The sequence below is a fragment of the Capricornis sumatraensis genome, chromosome 10 (genome assembly GCF_032405125.1).
Source record: "Capricornis sumatraensis isolate serow.1 chromosome 10, serow.2, whole genome shotgun sequence".
Classification (NCBI taxonomy): Eukaryota; Metazoa; Chordata; class Mammalia; order Artiodactyla; family Bovidae; genus Capricornis; species Capricornis sumatraensis.
Window position 1 is genome coordinate 95724891 of NC_091078.1, and position 12158 is coordinate 95737048.

Sequence of the window (12158 nt, forward strand, 5' to 3'; positions counted from 1 at the left end):
CAGGTCGGGTGGGGCAACATCCGGGAAGGCTTTTCCCGTCATCGGGAAGGAAGAGCCTTTTCTGGCATCGGCCACCTCATTTCCGCAGCCGCTCCCAGCCTTGACAGTCTCCCATGGCCATTAGACACTTGGGGTCCTGGCCCAGAACGGCCTGGCAAAGGTCCAGGGGCAGGAACTTTCTCAGCGTACAGGAGCCTAATCCTGGGGGGTCTCTGTTTCCTCCTTCCTGGGAAGCACTTGGTGCCTCACTTGAAAGGAGGAGGTGGGCGAGGACAGTGCGGAGGGGGCGTATCTGCAGCCCTCACCCACAGACCCCGAGTGGGCGGCCCCTGACCCCTGCTGCCCGTCTCTAGGACACCAGGTCTGTCACCAGTGAGGCAGGGGCTGCTGCAAGAGGGGGGTCTTGGAGCAGAGATGGGTACCCCGCCCCCTTGGTTACAGCCCTACAAAGCAGCAGGCCTTGACTGACAGTGTCACCTCTGGGGCTGTGCATGGGTACTGTGAGCTGATGGACAGGTCCTGGCAGCCCAGCCCTGACCTCTGACTTCATGTGGGCTGGGGCAGCCCTAATTCCTAAGATGAAGAGAAATGAGGCAGAGGGTGAGGGGCAGGGGTGCGCCAGGGTGTCTGTTAGGACTCTATCCTCTGGTCCTTCTGAGAAAGGAAACCGAGGTGGACAAGGAGATGGGAGCAGGAGCAGGAGGGGCAGGGTCCCTCCAGGACACCCTCGTGGGCGCTGGGCAAGGGTGGCCCACAGCCCCTTCATCACTCCCCCAAGCTGTGAGGGGCCCCAGAGGAAGGCCCAGGGGCTGGGCTGGCCCCCTGGCTCCCGGCCTAATCCTCTTTTAATGAGCGGCCAGCCGGAAGGCCTCAGCCCCTGGCCACAGCCTTGCAACCCCGGAGCTCCAGCCAGGCCGAGCGGGGGGCAGGGCAGCCCTAAAGCCTTTGCAGGCACCTTTCTCCCTGCTCAGCACCCCACCTCCCACATACCTCAATGCCAGGGTCCTGACATCTGCAGGGATACACCAGGGTGACATGTGCCTCGTGCTAATTGTCTCCTGGGTACTTACCATTTATTCAGGTCCAGGTCCCACATGGGCTGAGCAGGAGAGGCCATCACCTTTGATTCAGGGGCTGACCCCCCCCAGTCCCTTCCCTCCGCCACCCCTCGGGATGTTTTAGATGGGAACCCCTAGAAGCCAGACCCAGGGGTTTGGCTGGGGCTTAAGCTGTCTGCTCCCTGGGGGATGGGGGGCAGGCTCTAGGTTCCTCTGGCCCCAAGCCCATCAAACTCTTTCCTCTCCAATCCCATCTCTGAATCAGGCTGTCCAGAGCGCAGACCCACAGGCCTCCCTAGGAGCTATCCATACTCGCCCCTCTTCCCCCTAGGCAGGTGAGCCAGGTCGGTGCCAACAAAACCAATTACAGCAGCTCTCACCCAATTAGCAACTAATTATGGCCTCGTAGTCCATTCAACATAATTAACATGTAAATGACTCCGCGTGTTTATATTCAATAACGGCTCTGATTGAATTTAATTTAAAAGTCTGAACTGGGGACCCTGTTACCGTATTTCACCACTTAGAGCTGCCACTTCCTGGGAACGTCAGCTTCTCCAGGGGAGAGGGACCCAAGGCCAGAGTGGACGGCGGAGGGACAGGCACCAAGACAGTGGCCGAGCCCTGGAGAGGGTGGAGATGTTTGCAGTCCCTGGCTCCCTGACATGCCTATCCCAGGGATATGGGGAGGTGGTAAGATCAGACCTTGATGGGACCCTCAGGATAGGAAATCCTCTGGAACAAGGGGCCCCTTCTCAAGAGCTACTGTAAACATTGCAGCTGTTCGGTAAACACCAAGCTGGAGCAGTCCAGCTGGGCTAAACTCTGCTGCGGGCTCCCCTCTCATTTTGGGGGCAAAGGGCTGGAGGCTGGGGCCCGTCAGGCCCAGGCGTGCTGTTCCCACGCCCGTTCCGCCCCAGCGCCCACCTGCCCCGCCCAAGAGAAGACAGGCTGGGGGCACAGCTCATCCCAACCCAGGAAAAACCAGGTGGGAAGCGGCAGCAAGGTCACCCCCTGGCACACACAGGAGGAGAGCAGAGGTTGGTTCTACACGTCTCCCCGAGAAGGATGTCCAATGACTTTCAACCATTGTGTCCTAGCTGGTAGGGGGCCCTCCATCTAGGTGCCTCCATTGAACCCTGCCCAGCCCCAGGGCCACATGGTGCCTGATTGTTCTAGGTCTGGGCTGGTGGCTCCAGCGGCCGGGACATCCTGCCTGGACCGGAATGGTGTGCCTAGGAGGACACCTTTGGCATTTGTGGGCCAGGCAAAGTTCAGAGCTCTAGCCCAGCTTGGAAAAGACACAGTGTGGTCAAGGAGGCAGGCTTGAAGGAGCAGGGTAGCCCCCAAGCCTGAGGTGGGAGGACAGGGCCTGAGCCAGGCAAGCAGCTCACACTGGAATGTGCCCCCAAGAAGTGGGAAGGGGGTGGGAAGAGGGGGCGGGTCCTGAGGGGAGGGTGGCACCCACCCCTTTCTCAGGTGGAGAGAGTGGATCAGAGCCTTCAGTTCCGCGGGCCTGGGGGCCCACCCCTCCTCCCACATTCCAGACCTGGCCCGGAAGCCCCTCACTGCTTACTCCACCTCCTCCTCCCTTCTGTGACTGCAAAAGACAACAAACTCTCCATGGCTCATTTACTCTGATAAATCAACCAGACGGACAGGCCAGGATGGGACCAACAGGCTGGTGGGTGTCAAGACCTTCCCCCTGCCCTGGGCCCCGCCCCCATCTCTGCCCTTTTCAGACTCCTGGAGTCCATCCCTGCAGCCCCATTCACGTCACCCACCGAGAGATTCTCAGGGTGTCCCAGACCATCTTAGCTCCCTCCCTAGTATTCAGGTGGGGAAACTGAGGCATCATCACACAGGCAGCTGTGTGCTTAGGGTCAGCTCTGGGGCATATGGTGAGGCTGTGTCAGGAGTCCAGCAGGACTCAGCTGGTCACCCGTCCAGAAAGGCAGCGAGTACTCTACACAGGCCTGGTGCTGGGACTTGGAGAGTGCTGAGCAAAATGACAGACAGCATAGAGGAGCCCGGAGTGCCACCCATTCTATCCCGATTGCTGCAGGAGCCCACGAGGCCCCCACACGCTAGCAGCTGCTCTGCAGTTATAGTGTAAGACCGACTGGAGCCACCCACACGGGCTGACCAGCAGGTCCACACAGTGGACTCTGCTCCTAGAAGGAAATGAGGGCATCAGCACGGAGCCCTAAATGGGAAGAATCAAGGTTCTTGGCCGGGTGCAGAGACCTGAGAGGAAAGAGCATGTCCGGGTAGGAAACCAAGCAGGGGTCATGGTGGTGACGGAGGAGATGGAGGCAAGAGGGGACCAGGAGGCAGGAAGGAAGGAAGAAGACTGGGGGGAGGGGGGTGGAGCCAAAGCCTTTTGCCCCAAAGGCCTCCTGGTCCCTGGAGCGGGCTGTTACTTTGGGACTGTTCCTGCCCTGCAGAGATGCGGCAAACGGGCAATACTTGCCAGCAGCCCCAGTGGGAACACCACAAGTCAGCCTAGCTGGGCCTCCCACCGGCCACGGGCCGGCCTCCTGGAACCTAGCCCAGCAGCCACCGTCCAGACCCCATTCTTTGCCGGGTCAGGATCAGTGATCAGGGTCTGGAGCCCAGGAGGCCTCCACCCTCTCCCTGGGGCTGCTCGGCAAGCTGGGGGGTGGGGGGCGAGGGCCTGCAGGCCTGCCAAGCTCAGGCACCCACGTGAGCTGGGCTTTGGATTCAGATCGGAGCCTTCTGGCATCCAGGCCTCTGGCAAAGGCCCTCTTGCTATTTCTAAGAAAAATGCAGCAGGAATCTTCTCTGCTTCTCCAAAGCTCCAAGGGCTCTCTTGGGGCGGGGCTCAGATTCCCAGGACAGCGCCAGGTCAGGCCAAGCAAACATGCTCTCGGCCCAGTTGTGTAGATGCCCAAGTAAGCAGTCCAGGTCTGGTCACCCCAAGCACAAGCTGTAGGAGCCAGAACAGTGCTCAGGGTGGGGGTGGGGTGGGGGGTCACTGCAGCTGATCATGGGCGCCACGATCATGGGCATAAACCAGACTGTGGCACTGTTCTCCGGAGAGATGCCCCCCAGGGCATCCCCTCCCCAAATGCACTGTCTTTCCCCCAGTATGTATGTGGTACCTCTACCATGAAATAAAGAGCTTAAAAACCAAACCCAAAAGGGAGAAAATGCAAACTCTATATCTTACCACCGAGAGCGAGCCCCATCCAGCATCTTGCCCTTTCCCCAAGTGCTGCACCACACACACCGCCTCTGCTTCTGTTCTTCCAGAAATCTCCCTTCCCCTGTTGGAGATACAGCTTCCTCCAAAATGCCTGTCCAGATGCTCACAGCAGAAGTCCTCCTCCTCCTGACCCCACTCCACCCACAGGGCTCAGAGCGTCTTTTGCAGCCTTTTCCAGACACCGTCTGCTTCACCACAGGTTAGAAATCTACGGGGAGAGGTGAGGCGGTGCAGACTCCTTGGACATCCCCAGGACTGGCCCTCACCTGTCTGCCAACTTCAGAGTAGCTCCTAGTTTCTGAGACTTCCTTTCACCAGAGCCACAACGGTGTACACAAAGTTAATACTCAAAACACTATGAGGTCAGCATCATTTTTTATCCCCATTTTACAGATGAGGCAACAGGACACAGAGGGACTTCAGTACGTAAGGTCTACCCTCGGCCAGGATGCAAGCTGGGCAGCTTGAGACTTCCGGATGCTGCTTCCACGGGACCACTGCCATCCTCACCTTACATGGAGAAACCAGAGGTGGGAAAGCTTAGGCTACCCATCTGAGGTCACACAGCTGAGAAGGTAGGATGGGCTCTGTCTGCCTTCCAGGCCAGCCCTCTCAACCAGCACAGCATCACCTCTGCATTCAACCAAATGTAAGTGTCCTGCTCTGCCTGACCTGGGGGAGGAGCTGGAGGTCTCCTAGTTGTCAGGAGTCAAGTACGCACAGCTCTGGAGACATCCCTCTGAACCTCCCACCACCTCTGGAGGGGTCACGGGGTTGGAGGTGCGCATACACAGGTGCAGACAGCCAGGAGCCCACTCTGAGGCCGCTGCCTCTCAAGCCACAGGGTAAAAGATGCCTTTATGGGCCAGGATGAGATTTTTATCTTGGTGGTTTCTCTTTAAATTCTTTACAATTACGAAGCAGCGGGGGCTGCCAAGGAACATGATTTACTCCTTGAGCATGCACCAGCTCCTCACTCCGTGCCAAGAGAAGCTGGAGCCAGGGAGGGAGGGGCAGGCGTCGTGCCAGGCACCCAGAGACAAGGCCTGTGCTGCGGAGGCCCAGCCAGTGGCGGTCCCATCTGAAGCTTGGCGGGACCTGGAAGGACCACAGCTGAGGCCCTCAGCCCTGGCCTGGCTGACCCCGGCGGGGCCTCGGGCAGGTTCTCGGCAAGCACAAGGACCTGCCCCGCTCTCTCTGATGGCGATCCGTGGCCAGCTGAGGGACAGCCAACCAGCCCTCCCAGGACCTCCCAACTCCCTCACCAGGCCACTTTGAAGGTCCATCTCAGAAGAGGGGGTAGCTCTCATTTCCAGGAAAACTGAGGTACCAGATGCAGGGATCTGGGCTCAAGTTCATGCTTTGGGTTTCCTTCCTCCCTTGTCTGGCTCATCCTGGAATACTTAGCCCTCTCCAGTTTGTGATCGCCAAGTTTCACTGTAATTGTCAAAGCCATCTACCCAGCTTTCTGGTGCCACTGCTGGCCTCCAAGCTCCTTCTCACCCTTCCCTTTCAATCTCAAGCTCTAAGCCTGCTTGGCTGGCCAGGGAGCCCCGAGGGGGCAAGGGAGGGTCCTTAAGCTCCCTAGGCCTGCCCCAACCCATGCTCAGTCAGGGCAGCTAAGATGAAGCTTGCTAGAGACTCTTCCACTTCAGTCCTTATTCACCCCATACTCACTCTCCCTTGGGTGAAGTAAACGGACTGTGACCCTTCCTAACCTCCAATCTCTTCATTTCCTAATAAGGAGGCCAGGCGACTCTCGTTCAGCCACACACACATGATGTAAGTGGTGGCCCTGTTCTGGGCCATTTACCCCAAAGACTCAGAGGCTGGGCTGATGTGGGCTGGGGGCCAGTGACCAGCACCCACCTGTTCACCCGCCACCTACAGAATGTCCTTCCCACCGGGCAAGCCAGATATGACCAGTCTGAGAAGGCTGAACCCCAGGGCTGCTCTGGAAGTCGGAGCTCTTTCCTCTCCGGGACTCTGTTTTTCCTTCTCTGAAGGGAGACAGCTTCCCAGGGGACTCTGATCAGTGGAGGGGCTGGGGTGACGGACAGCTGGATTCATAGGAAAGGAGCAAACCCAGATGCTGTTTCTCCAGTGGGAGAGAGCACAAGAAGCCTGCCCAGTGCAAACTCAACACTTTCCTTGGGAAGTAAGCCTGGACAGGCTATGGGCGGCACTGCAGGGTCCTCGAGGCTTAGACCAAGCTCGTGGGAGACGGCTGGGCCTGCCTCACCAGCCTGCCCTCCAGCCTAGTCTTGGGACAGGCTCGGGCATCAGGTGGAGCCACCTTCCATCTGAGTCTGGCTCCTGAGTGACCCGGGAAAGCCTCTGGGTCTGATTCTTCACAGGAAACCCAGGCAGCCCTCCTCCCCAGGCCTTGATGGGACTACCACTTGGTTATCATCACGGGTACCTACTGTGATTTCTATTATTTTCATCTTTCCTGACCTCCCCTGGCAAGGTGACCTTCCACTCCATCTCCCAGCTCCTGCTTCAGTTTCTCAGTAGCCCGGCCACCTCATGTCATCACAAGATCCCTTTCCCTCTCCAAACACCTCTTGACCTCAAGTCCTGGCCAAAGCCAGCCCAGGCAGGAGCTGTGTCTTGTTGGGGGTGGCTTCCTGGGAAAAAGTAAACATTCCCTACGCTGAACAAAGGAGCTGGCAGGGCCTTCATACCTCCCTCTGCAGTGGGAGGTGGTACCCCAGGGCTTGGACAGTCTCAGGGTGGGGGAAGGAGGGTATTTTTTCCTCCCAGACTTGGCCAGTGACTCTGGGGTTAAGAGGACTCCAGCCCCAGGCAAGGATGGATAGAAAAAAGAAGGTCCTGATGGCCAGGTCACTAGTTCTAAGCATCCATGAGCACTCAAAGAATGCCTCTCCTGCTCTGGAAAACCTTCCCCACTTGACCCTCATTTCCGCATGACCCTGGCTGTGCTTCTGGTGGGACAGGATAGGAGATGGGCCATAGGATTCCTCCCACTCCGCCTGGGCCCCTTCTCCTTACACCCTCTCCAGGCTTTCAGCCTGGCTGGGGCGCCCAGGCTGATGGGCAGGCAGCAAGCCCAAGCCTGGCCCAGTTCCTGCCTTTGTTCCTTTATCTGCCCTGGGCAGCGTGGCCCCCCTCACACCAACACCTCTGGCTTATTAGAGGGTCTCGGCTGACTGGGCTGGAACTAGCATCTCTCAACTGCCCAAGGAGGGGAGGGGATATGCCTAGGCCAAATTCCCGAGGCCTGGTAGGCCAGCTGCTTTCATCTATCCACAGATGGAGAAGTCGAGGCATGGAGCTGCTGTGACCATCAGGGCTCCTAACAGCACCCCTCCCTGTGCCCCTTGGGTATACGCAACAGGAGGCAGTCCCTCCAGCCTTAGAAACAGCCAGGCCAGGACCCCCAGGTTCCGTAGATGTCGGTCTCCATTCTCACTCCACAAATGCTCATTGAGGGCCTACCCACCACTGAGGGCCGCGCCATAGGTATGTCCTGGCTGAGACTATCCAACATGACAGGGGAGAAGGGTGCCTGGGGCCTGGTGCACAGTAAGTGCTGGGCTCCCAGGAGGCATGGGCCAACGGGGTGTCCACTTTCTTTTCAGACACTCTGTCTGGGAGCGCCCCACCCTGTTCACTGCACAGCCCCAAGTACTCAGCACAGGGCCTGGCACATGGCAGGGACTCAAGTATCTACTGTAAGTGGCATCCACGCATAAAAGTAGGACAGGAGATCAAGTGGGAGACGGAAAGGTCATTCAGGACAGAGAAACCTGCGTGTGCAAAGGCACAGAGGCCCAGGGATGGGGTGGCCCCAGGCAGCCTCCAGCCCCGCCCCAGGCTGCCACAACAGTCAGTGCCACAGGCTGGCTGCCAGCGAGCTGGGCTTTTAGTCAGTGTGGGTGTCGGCTTCAGAGCTAATTGAGAGGGAATCGACCTGACTGATGTGAGCGTCAGGCGTCGGCAAGACCGGGACACCAGGACACCAGGACACCAGGGTTCTATTTCTGGCCTCGCCTTTGCCTCCTGCCTGACCTTGGCCCTGCCCTCATCTGAGCCTCAGTTTCTCTCTCTGGAAAACAGGAACAAAATCTTTTGTCCCTTTGCCCCTGCAGGTCCAAGAAGGTTTAAAAGGAGCGTCCAGAGACCCTCCCTCTGTCTCATTCCTTCTACTTCCTCTCATGGATCTCCAAGATGATGACAAACACCCAGAGTGGATGTCTGGGCTCCAGGATTCCAAGGGTCTGGAAACCAAGTCATCCTCCCAGCCCCTGTTGTGGGGGGTAGGGGGGTGTTCTATTCTCCCTGCCAGCACCCTGGGTTGGGAAGGGAATAAGAGGGAGATGGGACCCCTTCAGTATTTATTAATATGCTCTGAGAACTTCCACCAGGGAATGGTAGCAGTATCAGTGGAATGAATATCTCACCTTCCCAGGCCTAGGAGAGGGGTTGTTTCTTTTGTCCATTTCTCAAGCCCTGCATAGGACTCCTCCCTCCCTAGGCGCACTCTCAGAAATTCACTCCCTACACCCCCCGTCAAGTTGCAGGAATGATATGGAGGCCAAGAGAGGGGTTCTTCTAGGGAAAGTCACCACCTCCCCCAACCCCTACAAACCACCCAGTGTGACCCATGTGGCTGTACAATTTGTTCTTTCTTGCTCTGACCTCTCCTCTCTCTCCTTTGAAACAGGACAAAATGCTCTGGACAGGGGGATGCGAGGGAACTGCAAGGGAGCCTCTTACCTTTATATGAGAGCCGGATCCGGGGCATGGCTGGGAGGTAGTCCTGGGTGGGGGTGGCTGGCCAGGCCCCAGTGAGCAGGGAAGCCCAGAGGAGGAGACCAGCGACAGGCATTGTGGAAGGGGCCTAGGGCCCAGGAGTCAGGCAGCTGTCTATACACCTGGGAGGAGGAACAAGATTGAGATATGCGAGGCAGAGCAAGGTATCCTGTCCGACCAACATTTTCTTGTGTAATTCTGCCAAAGGTACCTCAGTTTCCCTATCTGAACAACTAGGGTGATAGGTACCTCTGTGCTCACATCCTCAGCCTGGGGCCATGAATACCGTAACGTGAAAATCTCATATACTTTCCTGTCCCTAACAATGGGTCTGAAGACCAAGCAACTGGGTGCAGTCTAGGGTCAACAGGGCTAACAGGGGCCAGTGGACACTCAAACCCTTCCCCAACCACAGCTTCCAGACTTCCGTTCACAGGGCTCAGCTCAAGGAGGTGATCTTACATCCTTCTCCAGTTTCCATGCATCCACCTCCCAACCAAATGGGCTGTTCCTTCCTCTCCCACTTCAGGGAATGGGGGAAGAGATGGGTCCAGTCCTGCAGGCTCCAGCCAAATCTCTCCTCTCAGTAAAGGGAAACCTGAGCCTGATGATTAGAGTTGGGAGCAGAAGAGAGTGGAGGATAAGTGAGAAACACATAGATGGCCTAGAGAGAGACAGCAGCCAGAACAGGAAAAGCAAAGAACAGCAGGGCCTACTTCTACTGAAATCGCAGCAGGAGGGATCCAGGTCAGACATACAGAAGGACTTCCTGCCCACGAAATTTCCAACTCTGCCTACAGAGACCAAAGAAGGGGAGCTAGGGTGGCCATCAGGCCAGGGGCAGGGTTTGAGCCAGCCTCAGTGTCCCCTCAGTGCAGAGCTCTGATACAAACCTCCAGCAGGCCCAAGTTTCCACACAATGTTTTTCAAATATTGTCTCCCCAGGCAGGCTGGCTGTTGGGTAAACGCAGCCCAGCACCAGTTGTCAGAACATATTGCTCCCTCCCGGCGAAAATCAGCGCCAACTTCCCAACACCCCCCCCCATCCAGATCCACTGTGGGTGGGGGCAACAATGACAATGTGAACCCCACCCCCCAGAACTGCCAGGTCTATTTCCTTCTCCCATGGGAGACAGGGACCCTAGGCCCATTTCTAGGACTCTGGGGTGGGGAGGGGAGGCTGAGGGGTATTGTGATCTGTTAATCCCCTGCCCTGGCTGGCATCCACTGAGGCAAGGCTCCACATCAGGACTGTCCAGTCTCACTTGTCAGACCCCGATGTCCTCCTGGGACCCACCTCCCCTGAGCCCTTGCCTCTTCTGCCAAGCAAACCACTGGTGATTCCTCGGACAGGAAGTGCAGCTTCAAGCAGCCTGACCCATTCTCCATGTGGTGCTCTCTGTGGGCACACCCTCTCCGGGGTACCTCTCAGGTTCCATCAAAACCTCCCATCACAGGTGCTAGGGAGGCTGGCTGAGGGAGGGGAGAATCAGAACCAGCCGCGCCGCCTGTCCGCTGGGGCACAAAGCTGGAGCTGACTGAATGGCAGGCCCTGATTGTGGGGGGTAGTGTGGGAGAAAGGGCTGTGCAGCTACCGGCACCCTCCGGTGCACCTGGGAGGCCCCCTCTAACAGCTGTGGATATACACACATCCAAACTTACATGCCTGCACTAGTCCTTACAAGCATATATATATATATATATATATATATATATATACACACACACATATATGTTTGTTCAAGAACTCGACCTGCTAGTAGGGTGGGGCTCGAGGAAGTGGGGAGACGCTATTCTAGCTCTCTCGGGGAGGGCTAGATGCAGGCTGAGTCCCTTGGAGAGCTTTGATCCTAGGTATCAGGGGGCTGGGGTGACTCGCCTCCCCTCCTCCCTGTGACCTAATTTCTCCTACATCCATTTCCATGGTGACAAGGTCAGGGTCACCAAGGACAGTGTTGGGAGTCCCCCCAAGGAGTCCAGGAACCTGGAGGGCCCTGCTCCACTGGGCCCCTATAGGGACCTCCCACAATGCTTTGGCCTTTTAAAGGGGTGAACAGGGGATGTTCAAATCTGTTGGGGCCTCAGGCCCAAGTCTAGGCCCCCTCTTTGGCAGCTTGGGGGATACAGGAGAGGAGGAAAAGGAAGGAGGAGGAGGAAGAGGAAGACAGAGATAGGGATGGGGCAGGCATTTCCACAGTTGTTTCTCCCCTGCCAGTCCCTGGATGCATTCCACTCAGCCCCAGTCCCAGAGTAGCCCCTGGAGCAGTTGGGTCTGGCCCAGGTGGGTGGACAGAGAAGGAACAGCCACCGCCACCTGGGAGCCCACCAGGAGGAGAGCAGAGAAGGAAGGAAAGAAGGCTGGCGGGAGGGAGCAAGGGAGGGAGGCAGGCGGGAGGGAGGAGGAGAAAGGGAGGAGAGAGGGAGGGACGGAGGAGAGACGTTCGAACAAAGAACCGAGGAGCTGGGGCTGGCAAGGGGTGCAGGGAGGGGCGGCCAGACGAAGGGGTCCGGAGGCACCTGGGGGCGGAGCAGGGGGCTGGGAGGTCACATTGTCCAGCCTGATCCAGACTTCTTGGGATTGGGTGGGTGGGGGGCACGGGTAGGGGGGTGGACAGCCTGCCTCAGGGAAGGAAGGTCGGCTCCTGCGAGCTGAGAACTGGATAGAAAGGCTGCGGGGGGTGGGGGGGGGAACATGATGGAAAAATTATTAACAGTACCCCATCCCCCATCTAGCTCCTCCGACACCCCCCTCCAGCAGGCCAGAGCTCCTTCCTGACTCCTTGGCTTCCCCCTCCCCCAACAGCCTATGGACCAGGAAGCAGAGACACCCCAGCACAGCTGATGTTGAAAACCCCTCTTTCGTGGTCAGAGTTTCCTAGTCAAGGTCACCTGGGCTTGGCTCCATCTTCCCCTCAAGGTATGCCTAGAGCAGCAGGGGGCTGAGGCTGGTTTCCCTCCTCTCCCCAACCCCCGCACTTCCGGGCCTGGCTCCTTCAGAACTGAGGGGCAGCAGCGGGGGGAAGCATGCCCAGTGTCCTCACCCTCCAGGACACCTTACCCCAAGGGTCCGGGCACACTCCCTGGGCAGCCTG

At 57.9% G+C, this 12158-nt stretch overlaps 1 protein-coding gene across 3 annotated transcripts in view; it reads right to left on the bottom strand.

Annotated features, from left to right (window-relative positions):
- SEMA3F (semaphorin 3F) overlaps positions 1-12158 on the bottom strand; it is a 32030-nt gene that overhangs the window by 13447 nt on the left and 6425 nt on the right. For all 3 annotated transcript variants that reach the window (XM_068982872.1, XM_068982873.1, XM_068982871.1), the window contains exon 2: positions 9031-9188. In XM_068982872.1, the coding sequence (XP_068838973.1) occupies positions 9031-9142 (112 nt within the window). In that variant the 5' untranslated portion in view covers positions 9143-9188. The remainder of the gene's footprint in view (positions 1-9030; positions 9189-12158) is intronic.